Genomic DNA, 20,603 nt, shown 5'->3' with positions numbered 1-20,603 from the left:
ATAATTAAGGGGTTGATTAATGTGGAGGGTTCCCCACAACACACCTGTAATTACTGTCACCACTAGGTATTGTAGCAAGCCTTTGCCTTTGCATTTCAGCAGCAAGCTACACCGCGGCAGATGGAACTGCATCTCTGTTGACATATGCTACAATAAAAGGGTTCAGAGAGACCTGGCTGAGAGAGGTGACAGAATGTAGTGCAGCTGAAGGTTAATAACACAAACAGCTATGCTGTTACGTTTGCTCTGCTGGCTTTTACTTCCATCTGTTGCACTTGGCATGTTTAAACCCATAAAAAAATAAACATACTGAATTGAGGGATTTCTTTAACTTAGAGAAATACTCAGTGGGATGTGCTGAAAATGATAAAACTATCCTGGCAGCGTGTGTCTTTTGCTAGACCCTCTGCCCTCTGCTCATTTTAGGTGTAGCAATAGAATCTATACTATCATAAAGCTATTGCCATCCTAGGAGTAACAGTAATAGTAACAGTAGTGTCCATTTGGATTTGGCCGAACTCAAATCCTGCTGAAAAAGGCCAAATCTTGGCCAAGTCATAAAACAAATCCTGAATTTGGTGCATCCCTAATACATACATCCATACATACAGATTCCAATTATCTGGCGAAATTTAAAAATTACAATAATCCTGTGGGTCCTGATCTCTTTGATATTGAATAATATGTAGCCAGACTGTTGCTATACTCCAATGATAGCAACCACAGCACTAGTTTACTAATTTCTGTAATGTTCAAATGGGAGATCAGGTGGTGTTGTAATAAAGAAAAGCATAGGATGAACAATAAGCACTTTGTGTGGGGATTAGCCCCAACAGGGTGGGGTTCTAGGAGAAGCCGCATGTTTTGTTGGAGCCTATATAATGTCATGAAGAAAATATATTTTCAGTGTATTAGCATTCTGATCTTTCGAATCTCTACACTGGATTAAAAAAAAATTATAAAATATATAAATAGTAAGGATGCACAGAATCCAGGATTCGGTTCGGTATTCGGCCAGGATTCGGCTAAATCCACAGTCCTGGCTGAACCGAATCCTAATTAGTATAAATTAAAATAAGCTAATTAGGATTCGGATTCAGTTTGGTCTTTGGCTGAATCCCTTGGGATAGGTTCAGGGGTTCAGCAGAACCCAAAAAACTGGGTTCAGTGCATCCCTAATAAATATAAAATAAATGTCCAGTTCAGAATTTATGTGAATTAATTTTATGCATTATTATTACAAACTGGTGCCATCATGATACCTGAATGCCAGCAGTATTATCCTTATTAAGCACTTATGTGGATTAGACCAGCTGAATCCAATATGCAGTGTGTCTTACCTCATATGCCTTGCTTTGGAACAGTTCAGGTGGCTGCAGTAGTTACACAATAGTGTGCACGTTTAGTAGAAGTGTAACCATACTGCAAAATGCATGACATGGATATGTTATATATGTTACATACAATGTTATATTATGTAATAAACATGCATAAAACACACACACATATTGTACATATTCAAAATGTTTTTTAATTCCATTAAAAGAGAACTAAGGTGTAACTAAAGGCAGAAATGTTGCACATTATGTTTTGCTTTTTAGCAGGGAAGATCTGTGCCTCCAAAGATGCCACCAGTTGCTCATTGGTTGCTATGGGTTACTGCTTCTGGGCAAACTTAGTGCCTTTTATTACATAACCCCATTAGAGTCTTAAGAAGACTAATGGTTATATCCATAATGTGTTAGTCCTGAGTTCAGTAGACACTAGAGGAATACTATGTAAACTTAGCTACAACTATGTAAAGTTATCCATACCAGTACTGACACATCTTCCATACATGTATGGTGGTGCCAATATCCCCATAAAATCGATGTTGGTAGGTTAATGGATTCACCATTTTTGAAAATAAAAAATACACTTTATCTGCAAGCACTTGGTTTAAGTGAAGTGGAGCAGTGGACTTACACAATTTAATTTTTGCACATAATTCCCATGGGTGCATTAAGTCTACGCGTTTCGATCCATATAGGATCGTCATCAGGACTGTATACACGCACACACTTAATCACCTAATTAAATTTCATGAGTTTTTGAGGCACATAAACAGGCTAGTTACATATTAAGGTTGAAAAGTATATCTTTTGTTGCACTGAAGGAATACAATTAGTTTTCCATTCTTTGAGTAGCTTTGAGAGACTCCAACCAGTAGGAACATCTGTCATTTATCAGAAAGCTTATAGGTAAAAAAAAAAAAATCACGTAATCCAAATAGATGTGTTTCTTTCCAGAATCCAAAGTGCGTTTCTTTAAACACAAACTACATTCAGAAGCATGCAGCCTGGTAAATGAATCACTTTAATTGAATGCTACTGTATGTACACAATGACTGGAAAAACACAGCCAATAAGGGAAAAACATATGGTGACAGCAATCGAAATTGGTTTACTCATTTGGAGCGGCGTTGTCTCTGCAGCTCTTTCATAATTGACCTTTTGAGCGATAAATGTGTAAAATAATTTTGTTTATTATCGGCTCCAAAGCTTTCAACAATTATGAAGAATAAAACGGTAAGAAGAGGAAGGGTTCGTTCTGCAAGCATTTCCATTGTTTACATAATTGCACAGCTATAATTTAGTTCTTGTGTTGTTATAAAAAGGTATTATAGGGTAGAAAGGAAAAGTAGAATCATTATAGACCATTTTCAATTCAAAATGAAATGTTGCAGTCATGAAATAGGAAATGTCCCCTTCGTATGCCAGTTTAAATTAATTAGCAGTGCAAATGAAAATGGATTTACCCCCCTTCGGTGCTAGGTAGAGGACTGTAATGCAGGGATTTGCACTGGCAGCAATAAGGTTAATCCCCTGCAACACCCTGAGAGGTTTCTATGCATCAGCCTGGCAGGGGTTAAAACGAATCACAAGGTGATGAGAAATTAAATAAAAAAAATTACTGCATGGGGTTTCAGTCACCAACACAGATGCAAGCGATAGTCAGAAAAACAGGAGGGAAAAAGGTCAAATGAAAATAAATATGTATGCACTCTGCTATTTTTAACTTGACATTTTTGTGGAAGGGAAAATAATGTTTGCTGTTGTGTAACCAAATAGGTCTTCAATCTGTTCTTCCCCAGCAAAGCAGAATATTCATTAAAAGTACAAATTTGTAAGAAGTACATTCGTTAAATTGAAATGACAAAAAAAAAATATATATATATATATATATTTTTTTTTTAATTTATTTTTTTTTAAACTATAAAACGAAGGAGAGGCAAAGCCTTACTACTCTAAAGCACAAACCTGTTATTTTCAGCGCTTACATTTTGCTGATCTACAGCTCAGGTGAAAAACACCACTGGACTTTGTTTTAGAATGGGATGACTTTGTGCTATGAAACTAGTAATAAATAAAGGATATCCAGTCTCCTGATGCTTCCAAGAATTCCTGCTGCCTACTTTATATCCCCAACACAGACTGTTAATGCCCATACTGCAGCCTGTTACTTACATTTAAATGGGTATTCCCTTTAAAAATGTGTGCAAATGGCAAATACCCTCCAATATGTATTCAAATCTCTAAATCCTTAACTAAGCCAATGTGATGGGAGGGTGATGAAGAAATGGGTTATGCACTGCTGAGGCATTTAGGGCCACATTTACTAAAACTCTAGAATTTCTCATTTTTTAAAATTCCCTCCAATTTCCAAAAAAATATGACAGGAAAAATCGCTGTGCTTGTCAGTGACATAGGGGAATTTTACTTTATCCATACATACTGGACAATGTAACCCCAGGAGTGCAATACAGAGGAGACCAAGAGTTTTGCCCTCAGCTTGGTAAATATAGACCTATGAGTCTGGCTTCTATAGTGGGAGTTCATTGAAAATTTGTTAAACAGAAAATGGCATTATAAATAGTAATCAGCAAGGCTGTATATGTCAATCAATGTCAATGTAGTTAGAAGAAATTGTACAATGGGATTGCAGCCGTTCTGCTTGAATTGGCTACAGAGGCTGCTTGTCTGTGATACAATCTCTACTTCAGTTAAAATGCCACAAGGATCTGTAGCAAGTCCACATTAACCTGTTCACAAATTACTTTGGTGCAGGTACTGTAAGCAATGTAGCAGTGTCTGTCAATGACACAAGTGTGCAGAAGTATGCAGTGCAATTAAAGGGGATGTTCACCTATAAATTTAACACAAAAAGGGAAAGTTGTGCTCAACCACTAAATTGTAAACCATTAAGCAGGGGTGCAATGAGGCTGTGACTGGCCAGAAGGGATGACTTTGACGTAGTTGGCCAGCTTGAAGTATATTGCAATGTACGGACAAACAATCCCTCTTTTTGAGGTGGGGAGGGAAGGCATTTCTTAGTAGCGAAATGCCCTAGTGTCCAATTTCTACATATTGATAATGGGTGAGTGCAGAGGATTTTTTGCGGTTGTTTACACCTATAAATTTAGTATGATTAAGAGTGATATTCTGAGGCAATTTATGATTGGTCTTTATTTTTTATTATTTGTGGTTTTTGAATTATTTAGCTTTTTATATAGCAGCTCTGCAGTTTGGAGTTTCAATAGTTATCTGGTTGCTAGTGTCCAAAATACCCTAGCAATCAAGCACTGATTTTAATAAGAGACTGGAATACGAGTAGGAGAGGGCCTGAACAAACAGGTAAGTAATAAGAACTAACAATAGTAATAACATTGGAAGCTCACAGGGCAATAGTTTTTTGGCTGCTGGGGTTAAGGTGGCCATACACCTTACAATAACGATCTTTCATGCAACCCATTGGTAGCTCACGTTCAGAGCTGAATCGCCAGATATGGAGGTAGAAACAATAGGGATTCTACCTCCACCTGACGATTAGGCCTAAATGCAGATTTTGCTCGGGTGCCTTCAACAGTGCCTGAGCAAAATCTTTTATCCCGCCCGATTAACGAGGCGACCGATATCCAATGTTCCCGTGATGTCGATCATCTCGTCTATCTGCCATACATGCACCGAATACCATACAAAACAGGGTTTCGAACGATAATATTGGTACGACTACGTTTATAGCCACCTTAAGTGACCCCCATTTCAAAGATAGAAACAGGTAAAACAGAAAGGCAAATAATTTTAAAAAAATTAGAAAAAACAAAATGACCAATTGAAAAGTTGCTTTGAATTTGCCATTCTATATTTCACTAAAAGTTAACTTTTGAACTATTGAACTCCCCTTTAACTCCATCCAGGTTATCTTGATAAATTGGCATTACGGGAGGCTAAGATGCAGGACCTTTGTTGGACTAAGTTCAGCAAATCATTATGAAGAAGAAAAAGTTGAACTTGAAGAATGTTTTTTTTAACCTCAACTACTATGTACATTGCCACACTACATATAGGGGCAGATTTAGCAAATGTGAGATTAGAGCTCACCACAGAAAAAAGACACGCACTCTCTATCCATTCCTATGGGATTTTAAGAAATGTATTTATTCATGGTATGAAATCATAATGCTCGTTATGTTATATAGTGTAAAACCAACTAGGTTACATATTTTGAGGACATTCTTGTGTAACAGAAATATTGGTAAATTGAAAAAAAATTTTATTATCATAAATATTAGGAACAGTTGTACATTTAAGCTAAAATAAAAGCATAAAAGAGCAGAGACTGTAAAGTTCTGTATTGCAAAACATCTTATTGGGTGTGTAGATTATGGTGAAACATATGTCTGTACACAAACTAAAGGTAATCTTTAACAGGGAGATGGTTTAGTTACTCGATGGCTACACCAGAGTTGTACCTGGCCCGAGCCGTTTACATTTTTTTTCTTTTTGCTTTGTTTTACCATTAAAAATATAGTGTAACGGGGGGGTCAAGTTTTAGAACAGGAAGTTTTCCATTTTTCACTTCTATGTCTGTCCTTGGCTAGGAAAGGATTCCACTGGTTGAAATATAACCCACGTGCACTTATTTATTAGGATTTCCTGATTAGAACTGCTTCCCTGAGAGTTACTTACAGGACTCAGTAAAGCATTAAAACAACCTTTTTTTCTTTTTTTTTTTTTTTACTTGCTTAGTAGCATCTGCTGCTGTTAACCCAATAGCCATAAACATGTCATCATTAAGTTTTCAGTTAGTCCCTTTTTTTCTGCCCCATCCTCTTTGTAGCTATCACCTTACACTTTGTCCATATTGTGGCATTCTTAAGGCATATCTGCTAAAATGTAATTGCACTTTACTGGAACTGGCACCATCTGTTAAGCGGGCATTCTTGTAGTATCACTTTCACAGTTTTTACAAAGTAGACTCCTTAGGATTCCAAAATCTCCATTTGTAAAGGACTGTGGTGTCATGTTGGAAATAAAGCACAGAAATGTGACTCTGAAGGGTTTATTTTTCTCCTTCCAACTTTAAAAGAAAACTAAAGCCCATGATGAATTAGGCTTTCTGCATGTTTTAGGCTTCTGTACCTGTCCAATGGCATCACAGGTCTATAGCTGTAACAATCCAGGCCTCTGCAGATGCTTCCTGCAGGCATCTATTTTATTATATGCTTAGCCACAGATTTACAATACAGGTAAACCCATTATACAGAAAGCTGTGAATTACGGAAAGGCCATCTCCCATAGACTCCATTTTAATCAAATAATCCACATTTTTAAAAATGATTTCCTTTTTCTCTGTAATAATAAAACAGTACATTGTACTTGATTGTAACTAAGATATAATTAATCCTTATTGGAGGCAAAACAATCCTACTGGGTTTAATTACTGTTTACATGTTTTTAGCAGACTTTAGGTAGGAGATCTGCATTACGGAAACACCCCTTATCCGCAAAACCCCAGGTCCCGAGCGTTCTGGATAATGGGTCCTATCCAGAAAGTAAAATATAATTTGTTAAACTTAACTTTTTATTGAGAAAAGCAAAGGGGTCAATTACTGGCACGCTACTAAACTGCAGCTCGGCAATCTAGAACCAAAACAATTCTCGATGCTGCCGCATTTATTCAGACTGCTGAAAGCCTAATCAGACCTGCGTGATATACTTATGCATAGGCTGAATTATGCGATTTGATCCAATCTTTGCTTGAGTGGACAAATTCAGGCAAAAATCCACTCACTTGATCAGGGATTAGGTACTAAGGACACATGTGACCAATAATATCTTTTATTTTTACCTTTTGAAACATTTCACGGATTATTAATACTTCCCCCCAAAGTAACATTCTTCCCACACACATACACACAAAGACACACAAATTCACGCTTAGTGAATAGAAAGACTGTGTGACAAACAGCTCATAAGCAGGTATAATTTGAAACTGAAACACTAATAAGATATATGAGGTGAAGTGATATTGTGGATTTTTCTGCATACAGTAAGTATCTTTGCCTTCTCTATTCAGGAAGGTGATGTATTCTGGTGTTTCTTTTTTGGTCATATCACAAGTTGTTAAATGAATGCATCTAAAAGGGCACAAGTGCAGTTTCACGAACAATCTTAATGTTATTTCCCACAATGTATAGTTTTGTTTTATATCTTTAGAACATATGACAACAGAAGATGCCAATTGTATTTTTTGTTTAATTTACTTTGGGATATCGTAAATTAGCATGTGCAAATTCGAGTTTGAATTCATCCAAATCCTTTGTGGAAGATTCAGCTGAATTAAAAAAAACTGATTTGGTGCACACCTAGTTAAAAAGTGATGCAGATCTTCTGATATATGTGACTTATTTGTTCTGTCCAGGTACATAATTCCTGCACTTGATAAATCATTTGTATTTGCTGCAAAAACTAGAAACAAAAGCAGGCAGCAACCAAGTAAATGCAGTTTGAATGTGAAGTTGTACACTACATTCTGCCAAACACAAGCAAAAAGGTCAAGTAGTAGAAAGATTTACTAAACACGCATAATATGTAATCCAGATATATACATATATATAGTACAAATCCTATACCAAGTGCTTTTTCATCTGCTTTTTTCATCTGGGCGCATTTTTCTCTTTCAGGCGATCTGATTACATTCAGGTACTTGGGTTTAACCAGGAGATGAAAAATACCCATCTAAACAAGTCAAACACTAGTGATGTGCAAATGGTAATGCATCCAAGCTGTGCAAATAGATGCTGATGGAATAAGGACAAAGCGGGTACGACGTTAGCAAGAAAGAGAAAAAAAGGGGGGGGGGGTGTAGCTGGAAGTTGGTAAGAGACACTTGATTATGTAGTCTGTCCATTCCCTATACAACTTTTTATCCTCAGGACAGGGTTATGTATATCAAAGCCATTCTTGAATTCAGTCATAATATTTACATGCAATGCTGAACCTCATATACAAATGCAAATGCTAGTTTTATTAATGCACTGCTAAAGGGTTGGCTTATAAGCAGGGCATGTCTGCTTTGGCAATGTAATGGGACAGACTGGTATACGCCATGATCATATACAGCCAGTCAAATTCTGTCAAGTGAACAAGGATAGTTTTCCCTTAAGACAAATAATCTTTCAATAATGTGCAAATATAAAACAAGCTACTGGCTAATATAGTAGCACCCTATGTTATCCCACTGCCCTTCAACTAAAAAGTATCCAATGGTGCCACCTTATGGCCAAATGAAAATGGCCTGTGATCAGGAATAACAACACAGTCCATACCAACTCATTATCAAAGGTAGCACAACTGTTCTTTACAGTATGAATGATAAACTTACTGTAAAGAGTAATGTTAACTTTTGTGTGTGACAAGGGTTTAAAGATACAAAGTAAAAGGGTGCATAAACAGTTACAATTTAAAAAACCTAGAGGGGCTAGAGAAACAGGGGAAAGCAAAGGAAAAAATGGGCATGCAAACTGCAAAGAGGCTTTTACAGTGCTTTTATAGTTTTCATACTGCAGAACTGAGGTGGGTTTTATGAGTGAATAAAACAAACACATTTAAGGCTGTGATTCTGTTCTATTCCAGACACAGAGAACATTTAGTGATTGGCTTATCTGCTGGGATGTCACTAAAATATGCTGTGGGGGGGCATATCACCCCACCAGACTTATTCAAAGGTGGAAAAACCCCTCTAGCCTGCTGTTAGCCTTTGATTAAATGTTTATGTGTCACTTTTGTCTTTATGAATACCCAAACGGTGATTATTATTTTTGTAGTATGAAGAAAACCCACTGTTATTCAAAAATTAGCCGACAATGCCTTGTGGTACATAGGAGTTGTAGATGTTAACATCCATGTACCAGAAGCCCTGTGATTTACACGGTGCATTACAGAAAATTATTGTGGCAATCAGCCACAACTACTGGAAACAAATTATTTTGAATTTCTTTAGGCAGCTTTGTGCAAGGTACATAGCACAGTTTAAACACCCCTGTAACATGTTTAATCTAGATTTTTACACAGGCTCCTGGACTTAATACTGTTCAAGGTATCTTTCATGGCCTACTGTAAAAGTGTTTGGGCTAGAATGACAGTATATTTGCCCATAAAAGAAAGACTGCTCAGTGGTTTCAGCAGAAAGCTTTCTGGAATTGCTAAATCTGGAAAAGCTAAAAGCTCCACAAGGCAGTTGGTAAGTGAAGGCCCCTCTTGGTAATGGTTAAAATATATTAATTTTGTCAAGTTAAGCAGAGTTTATAAAAATTTACAAGATAAACTGTTATTATCTGAGCCAGTGCCTGGATAAAATGTATCTGTATGGTTACATGTAGGCATAAGCTATTAACTATGTGTCTGGAGTTTTCATTTTCTCCTTAAAGATATGTTCCATGTATATACTGTACACAGTTACTGCATTACAGTAAATTGCTAAAGGTTTTCTTCTCACATCACAGCATTAAAATGAATCAAAATGATTGGGATGCAGGAATATTACCTCCTGAGACTAATTTGACAGAGCAGAAGGTCCATTCAAAGAGTATATGAAATCCCAAGATATAAGCTTTTTAGCTTTCCCAAGGCTAAGATTCACTCCAATTGGTACAGTAAATTGAGACTGCCATATGTCTAGGTATTAAGTAACCAAATTTAGGCTCTAGTCTGGCACTATTGGAATTAACCTTTACTGTTCAGGCAAGTAACTTCACGTACAATTATCATATTAAGTACATCACCAGGGTGCCTTCACTTACCCTAGATGCAGAGTGTAAAGTGCAATTGTCATTGCAAGTCATTGCGCATGCAATTGGGCAGTTCTTGTAACACAATTGCACTGCGCCTACTGCAGTTGTGTCTGGTTTGCCAAAATGGAGCAAAGGCTGATTTGCTCTAGGTCTGCCAGGCATCGTTCTGGTGTTAGGGGTGCAAGTGACATGTGTGCTCCGTTCTTTCAGTGTGCTGCGCCTATTAATGCAGGGTGCTGAGGGAACCCTGGACCTACTACCTGGTCAGGAGGTGAAGGCAATTCTAGGGTTCCACAGCAGCGCCTGATCCAGAATAGAAGGCAGGAAGGACTGAGCAGCTGCGAGTGCAATTATACATGGAAGTACAAAGAGTATTTTGACACTTGCGGATGTAAATAAGCCCTACTGTCTCTACCTCTCTCACTTACTCCTTCCATTTCCATACTTTATCTATCTAGTTTTTTTGCTTTCATCTCATATTCCATTCATCATTCCTTGGTCTCCTGTCTTCCCCATAATAGATTTTAAACTCTCTTGTTGATATAATCAGCAAGAAATTTACAAAAATCAAATGGGTTAAATGAACTACACAACGCTTCTATATTCTTAAAATTAGATCAGCTGCAAACATAAAATGACAGCAGCATAACGTAGGAAGAGTGCTTCAAAAATACTCTATCAACATGTATCCAAGAAATGTCTATTTTCTACAAGTATCAGTTTAAATCTGTCTTTACACAAAATAAGGCTTTAGTGATAAGGTAATGCAGTACTACAGGCAGTGTTCTTACAGCCCAGTAAACAATGTCAACCAACCAGCAGGTACCTTTTGCAGATCTTGTGCATTAAAAAATAGGGAGGGGGTAATGTAAACACCCAAGTCTTCATCAGTTTATGGGTTACTGCAGTAAGCAAAGGGCTGCCTGTATTTCTACAGAAACTTGCACTTTTACATACAAATAATGATGAAAAAAAGCTGAAGACACATTGGGTTAATAGAATGATTTGATCTTACCTGATCCTGGTTATTTAATCCAGTGTGCATGATGAGATAAAAATGAACTAAAAAATCTGAATTTGGGAGCACATCTTGTCGGCGGGTCATCATACTGCAAATCAGTTTGTATGCTTGCAGCTTGCCTTCCTTGTACTCATTTGGCAAGGTTGTAGCCTAGGAGGAAATGTTATTATACTTTAAATATGGCTCATAAATACATCAAGCAGCAATTTTACAACAAGGGGGTGCATCTGTAAAGCTAGTTTTTACTTTGTGGAAACGTATCCATTATAATAAAAAATAGTGTGTAGTGTTTTATATCTGGAGCTATGCGGTTCTGGAAGTCAGAAGTTGGCACTTTGCATAGATATAATGCACATAAAAAACACAAATAGGAGGAATAAGGTAAATTACCTTAAATAACCATGAAGCAAACATCCGCAGAGGTGGAATCAAAACAGGTGGTGCAGGAGAAGACTGATTGTCCAGACTGATTGACAGATTGTCTCTAATCTGAGAAAATAAAACCGTTGTGTTTCAGCAGTGCAACAATTATGGTTTAATAAGTATTCTCAATCAATGCATTAAAGGTCAAATTTGCCTAGAATTTATAAATGAGCCATAATGTTCTATCATCTTTTAATACACAACAGCCATTAATTTGATACAAAAGATATAGATGGAATTATGTGCCCCCTATTGTAAAATAAATAAATATTGGATGTTTTCCGAGCAGTTTTATGACTATATAAAGTGGACTTGCGCTTTAATACAAGCATGGAACCCCAAGGTGACTTCTAATATGCGCATATTTTGAAACAGGGGTAACAATATATCTTTTATAATGCACAAGTTTTATTATGTGCAAGTTTCAATGAGTCAAGTGACAGGAATATCATCATCAAGAACTGATTTTAATGAATTACATCACAAAGCAGCATTTATATAGTGAATAATGTACCCCCTATTATAAAATATTACTTCCTCATATTTTACTGTAGAACAGGTGGTATATTATTTTTTGTACTTCACAAGTTACAGCTGCTTGTGTGTCAGAAATTACACCACTAAGCACAGATTATAACAGATGACATCTGTAAGTATTGTAGCATGGCTCACTGAAACTTTTGTATTATAAAATATTATGTACCCCTGTGGTAATATTATAATCATATTAGAAGTCAGCTTGGAGTTCCATGACCTGTATAATATCATATGGTCATCAAATGCCTTGGTGACTTATAAATAATAGGCTTAGTGTAAAGGGGGTACATTATTCCCTAAATAACATAAGACATACCTTCGCCAGTTTATACCACAAGTCATAGAGATAGCCAAAAACTCTGGCATGGATTTTTGCAGACTGGATGGTATTCACATCGCCAAGAATTCCCAAAATTCTTCTCCACAAGACAGCTGCAGAATCTGGATGCCATCCAGTTAAGTTCCCACCAGCAATTATGCTGCAGTCCCCAGCAAGACACTCAATGCTATCTGGAAAGAACCAGAAGAAAGACTCATTTAGAGGTTAGATCAGGGAGAGTAGGTGAGGCTATATGGCGAGCACTGGGGGCATTACAATATTAATTTGATCCATGTTTAACTATAAAAGCTATCAAAGCTCTGATGGAAAGAAATGAGGTTTTCTTGGTACCTTCCATAAAACTGATCATCTATTTCTGCTGCAGAGACCTAGAAAACTAACAGTAACTTACAGTAAGGCACAAATACTTCTGCATCTGGAAACATTTGTATCTGAAATATGGTGAAGCATGGTGCTAAGTGAACAAACCCATGTTGCTGTGCACCTGCTTTATGTTCTCTGTATCTTGCCCCTCTTTTGTAAATTAACCTTTTAGTCTTTTTCAGTCAGAATTTGCTGAAAGTTAAATTGGATAATTAGATATCCTTCAAACTACAGTTTTGTGACAAAAAAACAACTCAACTATAAGTGAGGATGGGGGGACAAAAGTGTAACAGAGTAAATCTGAAGGATATTGGTCATTTGTTAAAGAGATTGCAGACCAAGCTCAAAATTTATGTGAGCAGTAAGAAGCCCAGCCTGCCAGTCTAAATGAGCTTACAGGCATCAGCCAGTTATAAATCTTGCATGATAGGACTAGCAATGTTTTATGTATACAGGCTCATGCTGATAACGTGCAAACCTATTATTTAAATATGCATCTGCCAGTTGCAGAACTGGTAAACGTGGGCCACAATTCACTGGAAATGAGGGAATAAAACAATATTTTTTATTTGCTACACTCAATGGACCCCTGCGTGTGCCAGGACACTGATGCTTTGCACCTGCTACACTGCTAATGCTTCTACCCCTGGCACCTGCATCCCATACATGCCCACAGTGTGTGTACTATACAGCCTCTGAGGAACACCAACTGTGTATTTATATGTGTGTAAATTATTTTAGAAATATGCACACAGTTTATTCACATAGCGAATCAAAATAACAAAGACAAATTGATTATAAAGAACTATAAAGCAGTCACAAACTGTATTCCTAAACCCAGGATTCAAAGAGAGGGTTCTAATGTGAAGCTTGCATACAGTGCTTTTGAATTTAAGTGCAGAACATTAGCCATTATGTGACTGCTTGAATGACTTAACAGTGATAAGTGGTATCTTAAATAGGATTCCTTTGATTGTCACTTCCTTGGCACTAATGTACAATATTTATCAAGAAAAGGCCTGGCAGTGAGACCAGGCAGCAGTTCAATGCACCCTTCTGGCACCTGTTCTGCCACCTTACAGTTTGCTTTTTAAAACAGAGCGTCTCGGAGCAGCAGCTGCCTGGAGTGAATGAGGTAGCGTATCTATAGAGCTCGCCTCAGATCTACAGCACACAAGAAAGCATGTGAAAATGCACAAAGCCAATAAAAGTGAGCACCATTCATCTGGCAGGTTACAACTACGTACCAAGACGGGTGGCAAAGGGCAACAACAAGAGATAAGAGTGTTTTTTTGTCAACAATGCAGTTGAACGGGTTAAGTCAGCGACAGTGAATGTGCATGTTGGAACACCTGCTAGCAGCTGCTCTCTTCTGTCAGTGAGTTATGGGTGAGACAAAGCTTGCACACTGTACACCTACAAAGCATGGTTACAATGCGCTCACTAGTTGTAAAGGCAGCTGAACAAGTCTTCACTGTCTTTTTCCCTTCCAGAGCCTTTTGTTGGACACATCTTTTAAATGTTGCACAGGGCATGTCTGGAGATCTAGTTTTAGACAATTGTATTAATTATCATGCTTTGGTAGTACCAGGTCTATTAATATGAAAAACAAAAGCCAAGACTTTCACATTTTGGCACCACCAGAATCCCAGTTTAAAAAGAGAGCTTTAAATGTGTTTATCAACTATTTAGAAAATGTTATCTACAATAAAAATATACAATAATATTTGTAGGAATGCGAACCAGGGAGTTTTATATATATTCCAATACTGAAACAGAATGCAGCTCCTCCAGACATATAATTAATACAAAGTCTGGGGATTTCTTGTGTTGTCTCTATGTACCCCATGCATTTTCATGGACTGCAAAAATAATCGATAAATCAGGTTTTCTTCATAAATCAGTTTGGTTTTATCAGAAATAATGGAACAGGAACATATCCCATAAGAGGCATAGTGGCTTAATGAACAATTTTTTCTTGTTACATACACCTTGGGAACTCCAATCTCTGACAGATGCCTATTGTTAAAGTTTATGCTCAATAACTTTAAGAACACATTTTAACAATTTTCCATAGGGATGAGATTTTGCATGACCTTAAGAGGGAAACTAGTACAGCAGCCACATTAATTTATTTGCATTTCTGTATGAAGGGATTCCTTAAGCACATTTCCCCTTTACTGGGCTGATAAATCCTAATGTGACGATTAGGAAGATGTATGTGATGCTATTAGTTCAGGTTTTCATTGTTCTCAAGCCAGTTATCTGCATTCAGGGCAGCCATATGCAATCCAGTCAGGTACTGACCAATCACTGGCTGTCTTTGTTGAAATTGCCCGATTTCTGAACCTACTAAGATACATGGCAAATTGATATTATTATTAGTATGATATTATTGGTACACATATGGCAGCTTTAGATTTAAATAGACAAAGCTTTACCCGTTCGAGTTCAGACACCTGCCCTAAAGCCTAGTTTGGAACGTATCAAGCAGCTTCACCCCTCCCTTCCGAAGACACGCCCAACTCTTTTTTTATTGAGGCAAGCAACAAGAACAGTTGTCAGGGAGCTCATTCTAAGGATTATTTTTGAAAGTAATTTAAATTATTTAACCTAAAGTGCCATATATCTGAGGGAATAGGACATAGGTAAAAGGTAGTTTTACAGTACACATTATGTCTCCTTTAACAGGACCAACACTGGATGAGTAACATAAAGCTCTAAATTATGAACTAAATTATTACCTGTGAGCGGAGTTGGATCAGCTGGACTAAGCTGAAGCCACTGTCTTGCATCATGATCAATAGCCACATCGGTTGGTGTATTCACTTCATGATCTTCCTCACTACTCTGCCAGGGCATCAGATAAATCTCTGCATCCTTAATGTACCCATTAGCAATATCGCTGCTAACACTCTCCCCTGTGGACAACATATAATAATTTAAAAGCATTGTTCATCAATGGGAAAAAAATGTGCCTTCTGGGACAGCCCTGGTGGTATACATACAGTGTTTAACGCTGCTCAAGGCACTCAACATTTAAATGTAGTAGGACAATTATAAAATATACATTATGTTGTGGGATAGGTAACAATGAAATAATGGCATAGTATAGAGAGGTGCATGGACTCCTAAGGCAGAGCTTTAGATACGCAGTCTAGCTAGACAGCCTTGCTTTTAGGGCCGTGGTAGACGGGGAGATTAGTCGCCCGCAACAAGGGAGATTTGTCACGGGGGACTAATCTCCCCGATATGCCATCCCACCGGGTTGAATGTAAAATTGCCGATGGGATGGCATATGCGGCGCCGCAATTCCCCAAAATCGCGGAAGTTTCCTCTCAAGGCAACTTCCACGATTTCGGGAAATCCTAAAGTAAAGTCATTTTGTGTAAAGTCACCATAAAGTAATAACTACAGCTGAAAACATTCTTACACAAATAATAGCATTTATTTTTAAGGCTGAATATAAAAACTTGGATCAGGATTCAGTTTGGTATTCAGATGAACCTGCAGGAGGATTCTGTATCTGGTTATATCCAATTACGATTGCTGCATATTTATGTTCGCGTACTGTGCGCTGTAGCAAAGTCAATATTGAATACTCAATAACCATAGAGCCTTAGTGACTTAATAATTTAAGCAAAACTGCTCAGTTATTGCTGCTACTGTTTTCTAAAGGACCAAGCCATGGCAAGACCCATTGCATGAGTTTCTATTAAGCTGTACCTTTCTCATGATAAGCAGCTCTTCCATTTGAAGATTGAGAATCAGCAGTCCACTCTAGTTCAACAGGGCTACTGCTCCTCTCTACGAATATCTGAGGAAAACATTTTAATTGATTAGGTTTGATGTATGACCACTCACTCACAGTATAAACAATTTACACTAGAAGCAATTATTCAGCTACTGACGCCAGTAAGGTCTGTGCAGGCATTCCATGAGAGAGTTGTGTTATTTTAGTAATTGATTTCTGTGTAAAGGCTCACTATTACACAAAGTTACATCATAGATCTCTCTAGTACCAGCGAGCAAATGTAATACCCAGGAGAATGCTCGATCACTGAGGAATTCATCACGACCTAGAATAACAAACATCTTTCTAGAAATGTACACATCAAACCAAGGTTTCTATGGCTTACTTTACTATCCAATAATTCTGCTTTTTGTAGCTTATATTCAAAATTACAGAGCAGATATCCACAAATCTGAGGCTGTAACAGAATTATGACACAGAATTAGTCTTGTCAGGTTATGCTGAAGGTTCATCCACAGGACAGATATTGATGTGCACATACATTACTCTGCAAGTTCAGTGGATTTTCATTCATTTCATTGTGAACAGATATAGAATTATAAATGTTTGCCAGTATGATATGCTAGACTAAGATAATCCATCATGGTCTTGAGCAATAAAACATCCAGGAATAAAATGATTCCCAGAGCACTTATTGGTAGACAGAATGTCAACTACCTTATATGTTTAGGGTTGTCACCCAGCTGTTATTTTACAGGCCTAGTCAGTAAAACACCTGCTAAGGTCAGGGTGGTTATTACAAATTTACTGGCAATGTAGTGAAGTGTTAATAATAAAAAGTGTTCATAATACCCTTAAAATAAGCCCCTGGCCCCGATTCACCCCAATTACACCTTTTCCCCCGTAGCATCTGCATAATTTGTGCTCTATCAGCTTCTCCATCATAGCTCCACCCCCTTCCCTACCGGTAAAAATAATTTAGGAAGGTGGCAACCCCATATATGTTGTGTGGTGAGATCATCTTGAAGGTCTGCACCAATGAGCTTAAACAAATCCTACTGCCACTCACTGACTGTATGTAATATGCATTACCAATATTTTCCAGGTTCACTCAATGGACACATAAAAACCCTATAGAAATTACCGTAGGGGCCTCATTATCGCTCTTCCCTCTTCCAGTAGATTCTTGGGCAAATGTAGAGTCAGTAGAACTTTCACTTACAGAGTAGTCAATTTTCTGACCTATATTTATTTTGAAGATAAAAATACAGTGTATAGGATAAACTGTCAGATATGTGTTACATTCTTATATACTTAAATAGGACATTGTGAACCGATAATGATTACACCTACACAAAAAACCCCCAAAAAACTATCTTCTAGTTGTAGTTCCCTTTCACAGAGCATTTTGGGTATGTTAACAATATACCGACATCTTTACCGGCTCTCAAATACGAATGTATTTAATGCATAAAAATATAATATTGTTATTTTTAAATTTCTATATAGTATCTAGAATACAATCCCAAAGATCAATTCCTTTATCAATTTAGCCGTTAAACACGTTGGCATAGTATTACCACCACAAGGCAGATTTTATAATTATACCTATACCAAATTGCGCTTTATAACTAATCTTTTATTTAAAGAAAGCATGAAAGTGCAGGAGTTGAGGGCATTTTTTCACTCTAAACAAAGAAAAAAAAAAAAAGTAAAAACAGTAATTTATGTAGTAAGTAGTCAGAAAAATAAGTGGAAGGCAAACATTCTTTCAGTAAGCAGGGAATACCCATCTATTCATTAATATAACTTGGTATATTTAAGTGACTGTGCCTACACAACACACTACACTAGTGGCACATGACATGTTTGCAGACACAGGCAGCAGACTGTGTTTTCTTTGCTGGCAGCATGCACCAGCTTTTGTTTCTATTTCCTTATGACAGGGATCCCCCAACCTTTTATACCAATGAGCCCCATTCAAATGGAAGTGTTGGGGAGCATGAAAAAAGTTCATAGGGGTGCAAATAAGAGCTATAATTGGCTATTTCGTTGCCCGCTATGTGGATTGGCAGCCTATAGAAAGCTCTGTTTGGCTTTACACTGGGTTTAATGCAACCAAAACTTGCCTCCAAGCCAGAAATTAAAAAATAAGCACCTACTTTGAGGCCCCTGGGAGCAACATTCAAGAGGTTGGGGACCTGTATAGTACTTTGGGGCCTTACCAATATGAATCTCACCTTGAGTTAGGTCAGGATATGGTTCTGCTAAGTCAGATGTACTGCTACTGCGCGCTAATTCCTGTGCGTCTTGTTCACAGTTCCCAGAACAAGATTCAGATCCTGCAGATCTGTCCTGAGGCTGTATCTCATCAACTTCTGAAGAATCAAAGAAAGCTTTCATTAGCATTATGTACAAGTACAGAAACTTTATCCCATCCACAAGGCAAACAAAATCAGAACTGCAGATGAATTAGAGTGAGGGATGCGAACACCTTTCAGTGTACATAAGCCCGACCGCCAGGTAAAGGTTTGAAGTGCTTACAGTTACAAAAATTTCTAGAAAAAGTAATAGGATTCAGTCCCATAATTTTACAAATCATATAACAAATCAACAAGTAAACAAAAACATTTGGGAGAAGGGTTATTTCTATTTCTATGTTTGATGTCAGCTATAATCTTTTGTAATTGCCTTCAAGTGTTATATGTTTCTTGGATCAGATGCCTTGCTTACTTGGTTTAGGAAGCGAGCTCCAGAGCATTAATTGTAAAGAAAATAAAGACGAATTAGTGAGAAGGAAGAAATAGGTACAGTACCTGAAAGCCTTTGAGAGCAAGAAGTAGAAGAGATACCAGGTAAGAGAGAGCTCACAGTGTGAAGAAGATGAGGGACACTTTTAGCTGCTGGCAATGCCTCATAGAGATGCACACAGTTGCTGATAGACTGGCTTCTCTTAGCTTTTAGAGAAGAAGAAACATTGGGGGAATAAGACAAAACCCTTAATATAATTCTTAAACAAGAATATTTCACACCCTTAACACCACATAAATCAGGGATGCGTGCCAAAATGTGACAGGATAGGGGCACAGTTGCCTAATGATGCGATGTGATCTTGGGGACTAAACTGAACATAGGTGCAGTTAATTTTTCTTTAGGTAGATTTTTTACACAACACAGTTGTTGTAACTGCTAGTTCGTGCAGCCACCATCTGACTTTCCTTCCTTGAACAGACTGCTCGCTTAGTAGCCACACAGCAAAAGGGGTTAATAAAGAAGGTTCCAAGGCAACCCTGTAGAAAGTTTGTACTACTGTCAGTGCCACCATTATTGCCTTAGACTTAAGGAGTGGAATCTAAGTGGGTGCAGAATGCACTGGCACATTATTTAGTGCACAAAGTCACGGCTTTACACTATGGACAGCGATGGACACAGTCAGCAAGTGACCTGTTCAACTTTTCTTGCACACAGGAATTTCATTTTCTACATCTGAACTAGGAGGAATTGACAGAGATTAAAGACTATATTTCCACTAGAAGTGCATAAAAGCCTCCTCTTGGTCTTATTACCTGATGCTTTTTGTCGCACAATGTTTCTCGCTTTCTCCACCCCAGGTGCTCCTGAGGTGGTGGCACTCCGAAATCTCATAGGTTCATGAGAATCCGGATTGCTCCTCCAACTAAGTGAAAATGATCTGCCAACAGCAGCTCCTTTCTGAGGATCCGGGAAGCCACCTACAGTCCCAGAGACCAAGAGAGGAAAATTAATTTGTTATAGCACTTTATATTAGCAAACCAAATTTCAAGATAACCACTGCCTCTAATAAAATAATGGAATACCACTGGAACATTACTGGATCACCATTGGTGTAGGTGCAATTTCAACCTTGGCGTGAAGACAAAAATGGTATAAACACAATTCCTTAATGAGGCACAATGTACAGAATCCGAAAACAGCCCTTTAGCATAAAACATTGTTCTACTCGGCATTAACTTGTGCACATAAAGAATTACTAAACATTTCTGCTGAATTTGGGCTAAGTTACACATAGGTT

At 37.6% G+C, this 20,603-nt stretch overlaps 1 protein-coding gene across 4 annotated transcripts in view; it reads right to left on the bottom strand.

The window, feature by feature from the left end:
• Positions 1 to 20,603, bottom strand: part of ralgapa2 (Ral GTPase activating protein, alpha subunit 2 (catalytic)) — a 183,806-nt gene that overhangs the window by 102,308 nt on the left and 60,895 nt on the right. For 2 of the 4 annotated variants that reach the window (XM_031901519.1, XM_031901518.1), the window contains exons 16-24: positions 20,119 to 20,283; positions 19,369 to 19,509; positions 18,793 to 18,930; positions 17,697 to 17,794; positions 16,525 to 16,615; positions 15,543 to 15,719; positions 12,412 to 12,605; positions 11,526 to 11,624; positions 11,130 to 11,285 (exon numbers count right to left, since the gene is read on the bottom strand). In XM_031901519.1, the coding sequence (XP_031757379.1) occupies positions 11,130 to 11,285; positions 11,526 to 11,624; positions 12,412 to 12,605; positions 15,543 to 15,719; positions 16,525 to 16,615; positions 17,697 to 17,794; positions 18,793 to 18,930; positions 19,369 to 19,509; positions 20,119 to 20,283 (1,259 nt within the window). 4 annotated transcript variants of the gene reach the window in all.

This window comes from Xenopus tropicalis, chromosome 5 (assembly GCF_000004195.4).
Source record: "Xenopus tropicalis strain Nigerian chromosome 5, UCB_Xtro_10.0, whole genome shotgun sequence".
NCBI lineage: Eukaryota > Metazoa > Chordata > Amphibia > Anura > Pipidae > Xenopus > Xenopus tropicalis.
The sequence above is the reverse complement of the archived record's forward strand: the minus strand, read 5'-3'. Positions and strand labels throughout refer to the sequence as shown.